The sequence below is a fragment of the Paramisgurnus dabryanus genome, chromosome 19, assembly GCF_030506205.2.
Source record: "Paramisgurnus dabryanus chromosome 19, PD_genome_1.1, whole genome shotgun sequence".
In the NCBI taxonomy this organism is placed as follows: Eukaryota; Metazoa; Chordata; class Actinopteri; order Cypriniformes; family Cobitidae; genus Paramisgurnus; species Paramisgurnus dabryanus.
This window is the reverse complement of record NC_133355.1, coordinates 7,541,014-7,548,008: the sequence shown is the minus strand read 5'-3', so window position 1 is coordinate 7,548,008 and position 6,995 is coordinate 7,541,014. Positions and strand designations below refer to the sequence as shown.

The 6,995-nt window shown below is 37.1% G+C and overlaps 1 protein-coding gene across 1 annotated transcript; it reads right to left on the bottom strand.

Moving 5' to 3' along the window:
• Nucleotides 1-5,055: 5,055 nt before the first annotated feature.
• LOC135773431 (nuclear GTPase SLIP-GC-like) lies at nt 5,056-6,995 on the bottom strand. Its single transcript, XM_065282997.1, has 8 exons — nt 6,902-6,995; nt 6,682-6,818; nt 6,406-6,582; nt 6,153-6,304; nt 5,861-5,984; nt 5,570-5,678; nt 5,133-5,266; nt 5,056-5,073 (listed from the first exon to the last, which is right to left on the bottom strand). Exons 1-8 carry the CDS (start codon nt 6,984-6,986, stop codon nt 5,056-5,058), a joined length of 936 nt encoding a protein of 311 aa, XP_065139069.1. The 5' UTR covers nt 6,987-6,995.

The window sequence follows — 6,995 nt, the reverse complement described above, 5'->3', positions numbered from 1 at the left end:
TTTAATTGCGCCGAAATTTATGTCATACCTCACATTGGATTGGATTGCTAAAAGGAGATTAACATCGCTGCATTCATTGTGACATGAATCTAGGCCGTATGCTTTATTGTGAACATCACCGTGGGACCGGCGTGTGTGGAATTTAAGTGCGACTTTCTGGAGGACTTGGTGAGAATGATCTGTCTCCTGCTGCTTTTTTTGGCCCTTTGGAATTTTACTACCTGTTCTAGATACTCTCAACATAGATCCTTCTGTTTCTCTGATATGGTCCGATCGTACTCATTTTCGGGGTTGTGGAGTATGAACTCCCCGGATCGTTTGTCAGATGGAATATACAATCATTGCGCTGCACTTGGAATTGCGCGTCGCCGCTATATTCATCGAGGGTCAAAGCGTCGATATTTTTGCAGCGGGCAGACTGACCAGTCTGATAACAACGAAATACCAGTTATCTGGTCATCATACCGGCGCTCACCAGCTGGCGACAGAAGTTTGAAGAGGGATAATGGCAACATCTGCGTACTAAACCGCACATCTCTTCCTCAGGAAAACACGGATAGCACGAACATTAAAATGGCTCTTATTAATACTCGTTCAATAGCGAACAAGTCTTTTATTCTCAACAACTTTTTTACATCACAATCCTTGGACTTTTTATTTATTACTGAGACGTGGGTTAATCCAGGCGAACAAATGGCCTTGGGGGATCTGACACCTCCAGGCTGCAACTTTCTAAATTCCCCGCGAATTTCAGGACGTGGAGGCGGTGTTGCTACTGTTTTTAAAAACTCTTTTAAATGTAAAAGACTGCCTATGGATACGTATTCCAGCTTTGAGGCCCAGCTGTTAAAAATTGAAATGATGATCCCTGTTTTCTGCGTACTTGTTTACAGACCTCCCAAATTTAATAAGGATTTCATACAACAATTTTCCGATTTCCTCTCTGGACTAGTATCTCGTGGTGACAGACTCCTTATTATTGGGGACTTTAATATACATGTATGCTGTCCATCAAAACCCTTGGTAAATGATTTTCTTTTGCTCACTGAGTCGTTAAATCTTGTACAATATGTTATTGATCCTACTCACAACAAGGGTCATATTTTAGACCTTGTATTTTCATATGGTTTCTCTGTGCTTAATTTGGAGATTCTAGATTCGGGAATTTCTGACCATTATTCATTAATATTTGAGTCTATGTTTACCTGTCCCCGCCCTACATACGTTCAGCCTTCATGTAAACTAAGGTCTATCCACTCGTCTACTGCCAGTCTTTTCTCAGAATTCTATCAAATGCATTTTTGGAATTGGGGTTGATACAGAATTTTTAGTAGAAGCTTTTAACGATTCTTGTACCTTCACACTTGATAATGTTGCTCCTTTTAAAATCAAGAAGATTAAGAGTGTCTCTCAGCCTTGGTTAAATGATGAAACTCGCGCTCTCAGGCAAGAGTGCAGAATAGCTGAGCGAAAATGGAAACGAGATAAGCTTCAGGTCTCTTATGGCATCCTAAAAGAATGTTTGACAACTTATCAGAAAGCTGTTAAGGATGCAAAAGCCAACTATTTTTCTACACTGATCTCTGAAAATGCTAATAGACCGAAAGTTTTGTTTAAGACAATAAATTCGGTTTTAAATCCAACAGAAAACATTGTTCTGGAAGCTTCTGAAGAGAACTGTCAATTATTTCTACACTCTTTTACTCATAAAATTGAGCAAATAAAATGTGGGATTATACCCGTTCCATTTGATCAACCTCAAACTACTCCAGTTACCAGTTCTCTGACTAATTTCGAACTAGTTACATCAGAACAAATAGCAGACATAGTCGCTAAGTTGAAGTGTTCAAACTATAAGTTGGATTCACTTCCTACACGTCTTTTTAAAGAAGTTTTTATGACACTTAATGTCAGTGTGACAGCTATAGTCAACAGCTCATTAGCAAGTGGCATTGTGCCCAGTAGCTTTAAGCATGCTATTATACATCCCCTTTTGAAGAAAGCTTATCTGGATCCTTCGAAACATGAAAATTACAGACCGATCTCCAAATTGCCTTTTATGTCAAAGATTTTGGAGAGAGTCGTCTACTCTCAGCTCTACTCCTACTTAAACGCATTTAATATTTTGGATACATTTCAGTCCGGTTTCAGATGTTTGCACAGCACTGAATCTGCATTACTTAGGGTCACAAACGATATCTTATTATCTATGGACTTAGGTTCGCCAGTGGTCCTAGTTTTGTTAGATCTCAGCGCTGCCTTTGACACAATTGATCATGATATTCTTCTGAAACGTTTAGAATGCATGGTGGGCATCCATGGGACAACCCTTCAGTGGTTCTCTTCCTATTTAAAAGAAAGGACTTTCTCTGTGAACATGGCCAACTTCTCTTCTGCTTCATCCCAGTTAAAATGTGGTGTTCCTCAGGGATCAATTTTGGGACCCCTGTTATTTTCATTGTACATGCTTCCTCTGAGTTCCATCTTTCAGAAGTATAGTATATCCTATCACTGCTACGCCGATGACTCCCAATTTTATTTTCCTGTGAGTATAGACAAGAACTGTGCATCTAACAATGCATTAAATTGTTTTAAAGATATAAAACAGTGGCTGGCAAACAACTTTTTACAATTAAATGAGAGCAAAACGGAAGTCCTGATTCTTGGATCCTCCTTATCCAGTCAGCCTGGACTAGTTGTCGAACTAGGCCCGTTAGCTTCGAATATACAAGACCATGTGAGGAACCTTGGAGTAATTTTTGACTCTTCCCTTCTTTTCAACAAGCAGATTAGTGCCGTTGTAAAAAGCAGTTTTTACCAACTGAGACAAATTGCTAAAATTAAATCCTTGCTTTCTCCTTCTGACTTGGAAATTGTAATCCATTCATTTATTACATCTAGGTTAGATTATTGTAACTCAATGTACAGTGGCTTGCCCCAAAATGCATTATCTCGTTTACAACTTGTTCAGAATGCTGCAGCCAGACTGTTACTTGGTTTAAGGAAAAGGGATCACATCACCCCAGCTCTGAGAAACTTACACTGGCTCCCGGTCAAATACAGAGTGGATTTCAAAATTTTGATGTTTGTTTATAAGGCATTAGCAGGGCTCGCTCCCAAGTACATCAGTGATCTTTTACATCTTTACTCTCCGACTAGAGCACTAAGGTCCTCTGACCAACTGTTACTGACGGTTCCTCGCTGCCGGTATAAATCCAAGGGTGACCACGCTTTTTCGGTGAGGGGTCCAAAATTGTGGAATAGTCTTCCTCTCTATGTGAGGTCATCTTCATCTTTAGCCATTTTTAAGTCGTCCTTGAAGACATATCTGTTCTCTGTAGCCTTTGAATAGATAACAAATTATGTGTTGAGGTTGATAAATTATGTGTTGTTGTTTTTTTTTTTTTTTAACTCTTTTTAATATTTTTATTCATTTGTAAAGCACTTTGGCTCAACCTTTGTTGTTTTTAAATGTGCTATAAAAATAAAGGTTGACTTGACTTGACTTGACGTTCAAAGTAATAGGCAGCGCAGCGTCTCTCTTTGCAGCGCAAAAACCCGTGTTGACAGTTTGTTTAATATAAAGCGGCCAGCGGGATATTACCAGATACAGTATTTTGCTAGTGCCTTTCTGTCCTGGGCCCTTTGGAGGTCTTGGGCCCCTGGGCAATTGCCCAGTTGCCCGTATGGTTAATCCGGCCCTGGACGGGAGGGGTTCTAGCGGTCCGAGTGGAAAAGATGGTCCATTACAATTTTGCAGAGGTGCACTTCAGGCTACGCAGAGATACATATAGCCTACGCATAGCCTACGCCTAGCCTACAGCATAGATACAGCGTAGAACCTATGCACGACTATAAATCATACTTAAAGGTATAGCAGAATATTTTCTTTTTCTGGGTGGATAATCAAGACTATTGGTCCTCCTAGTTGTCAATCATTCTGGTGATATGTTGACGTAAGGCTGTCGTACGTGCTCGTCCCTAGGTTCGCTTTCTGCAAAGGGGCACTTTCAGGCATTCATTGAAGCTTGCATTCTCATTGTGTTTTTTCAAAATGTCTGAGGGTAGCAAGAGAACTACGAATTGTATGACAAAAAGAGAAAGGTCTCTGAAGAAAGAAACAAGACCAGAGTGTTTTTGGGAGACTATTTCACACGCTGGTGTGCGCTAAAAGCACAGGTTGGGCTTCCCACGTGAAGTTTCTACTCGACAGGTAAAGTTTGGGATGCTATTTGGAGAAATCCATTTAAAATCACTGCTAGTAAAAGTTGAGGTAAGCTATGATTAGCGATGCTAGCCCTGGCACAAGTCATGAACTGTGCAGACACGGTAAACATACCAAAAGCAACTTGTAAACAGAGCGAAGAGAAGAACTAGGCTCGTGCATTCTCTCTCTCGTGCACGCGTTAATAGGCGTTCCCTCTCTGGAGCAGGTAGAGTGTTGCACATGTGAGTTTAAAAAATAAAAGTGTAGGGGCGGTTCTTTTCAAAAATTCGGGAGAATCTTCCGCTTTACCTTTAACACTTTAGCTTTCCCAGGAAGTCTCCTATCAAAGTATTGTCCATGCCCATCTCTGCATAGCTTTCGTAACAGAGTATGTAATTCAAAACAATACATTTCTCGATTGATTATTTTGTATGGTTTAGTAAAGCTTCTTACCCAAAAAAGTTGTGTTGGTTGTGAGAAGAAAGAGTTCAATTGATTTGTTCAGCTCAGATTTCAGGTAATCTATTATGTACAGCTTCAGAAAGAAAAAAATACATTTTTATTATTTATAGATAAGCTGACCAGGTCTGAGGTTACACTCTTAAAAATAAAGGTGCTTCATGATACAGAAGAACCATTTTTAGCTGAATAGTTCCACTAAGAACCTTTAACATTAGAAGAACTTTTTTGTTTAGAAAAGTAGTGATAAAAGTTTAATTTAGATTATAAAAATGTATAAGAAATGGTTCTTCTTTTACTAAGGTTCTTTGAGGAACCAAAATTGTTCTTTTTTTATGGCATCAGTTAAGAATCTTTTAAACACCTTTATTTTTCAGTAGGCTATTTTTTTAGATAGCTATCACTGTCTTAATACAATACACACACAAATATATACATACAGAAGATAGAGCGAGTGAATAAATACCTTCAAGGTTTTGAATTTTTTAAGCACTTCCTCTTTAACCTCACTGAACATTTCTTCTTTTAATGACTCAATTGTTTCTGTGAGAATCTTCTGCATTTTCATGAATGATCCTGTTCCTTTTACTTTTGCCGCTTCTAAAATATATAACACCAATATAAAAACAATACAAATACTAAAATAAAATAAAATTTACTTAAGCTGTTTTTTGCAGGCGGGTTCACGTATTGTATGTGTATAAAGAGAAAAAGTCACAATGCCTGGAACTGTGGGAATTAAAATACAATGGGAACTGTTGACATTCTTAAAACAGATTTTTTATTAATAAATTATTACTTTATTGTGTATAAATTAACTTCAAAAAATGTATTTAATTTAATGCATTTAATTTGTTCAAGGTGAATGTAAGTACTCTTTTATTAATTTAAATGCTGACTTACTTTCATAGCAAGGAGTCATTTTTGTCTTGATGGTAGTTTCAATTGAGGCGTACATTTCCTTCTTTTTCTCAAGGATTTCTCTGCTGCATGATGCCTTCAGTTTGGTTTCCTTTCAGAGGATTGAGGTGGGTCAAGAAATTAAAAAACTTTGAGAAATTAAGTAGTAACTTAAACATGAATTCTGCTTGATCATGAGTTCTGTTATGTGCAGCCTATATTTATTTTGCTGTTTAATCTATTTCATTGAAATAATGCTATAAGGACAGATATGTCATGGATATCTGGATTTACCTGAGTCTTGATGAAGTTCTGAATGTGATGAAACATTGAAGATCTGGCGTATGTTTTGTTTCTTTGGATTATACTGAATTTATCAAGATGTTCTTGGATTGATTTTTCAGTTTTTTCATTGACACTAAAGACAAAAGAAGTTTGGTTTGAGTACTGTGTATGTTTATCTCATTAAAATGGAAAGTTGTTTAGTTGTTCAGTAACACTTCCTAATGTAGTATTCCAAGATTCAAATGTATATTATGGAGATAAAACCATAGTAGTAACATTTTAGTTTTTAAAAAAAACTTACGAAAATATAATAGAGAACTCCTCGTTTATGTTGTTCTTCATTGGACGGGCCAAACAATTGTTGAGATCTATTTGACGGTTTTTTGACTTATAGCTGCCATTATTCTTGCACAAAGCTTGAAGTATTTTATGATATCCTCTGTTATCTTCTTCCTTTTAAATTACAACACAAAAAAACTAAGTACAGTTACAAAACCTATAGAAGATATTGTGAATTGAAATGTCAAAAATGAAGATATATGAATTACACTTACAGGTGCAATCACTTCTGCCCTTGCATTCTCAAGAGATTGTTGCACTGACTCTAATACACCATTTGAAAGACATTGATCCAGATTATTCTGAATGCTATCAAACTGACAATCCAACTCATTCAGTGCCTCATTCAGATTCTTCTTCAGGTCATCAAGGAATTCTGCTTTTTTCTGAACCTAAAAAGCACATCCAAATATCCTCAGTAAATTAGAATAAATTACTAAAACACAGTAAATGATACATGTCTTCTGTGCAATAATTCAGACTCCAGATACCAATGCTTCATCTGTACTTGGTAGGAAACTTTGTATCAAGGACAAAACTCCCATGGCTTCATTGACATAATCTCTGCCCAGTTCTCGGTTGATGCTCTTGTTAAGATTCTTCAAAACATCCTGCAGCTTTGGGATTTCTGCAATTAATTTACAACATTTAAATATTATTTATTTTTGAAGTATTTTACCCTAGCAGTCTACTTGTATAATAATGCTTTACCTGTGTCAGGTTTTTGCACAACTGGATTCTGCTCGAAGAAAGCCTTGGAGCTTACAGTAAAAACATCAATGCTGAATCTCTCCATCAGTTTCTT

Excerpts from the sequence above, each read along its gene's own strand:
- LOC135773431 (XM_065282997.1), bottom strand. The coding sequence starts at position 6,986 with ATGGAGAGATTCAGCATTGATGTTTTTACTGTAAGCTCCAAGGCTTTC. Across the intron at positions 6,305-6,405 it reads GGGCAGAAGTGATTGCACCT|GAAGAAGATAACAGAGGATA; the intron begins GTAAGTGTAATT and ends GTAATTTAAAAG. Across the intron at positions 5,679-5,860 it reads AGAACTTCATCAAGACTCAG|GAAACCAAACTGAAGGCATC; the intron begins GTAAATCCAGAT and ends ATCCTCTGAAAG.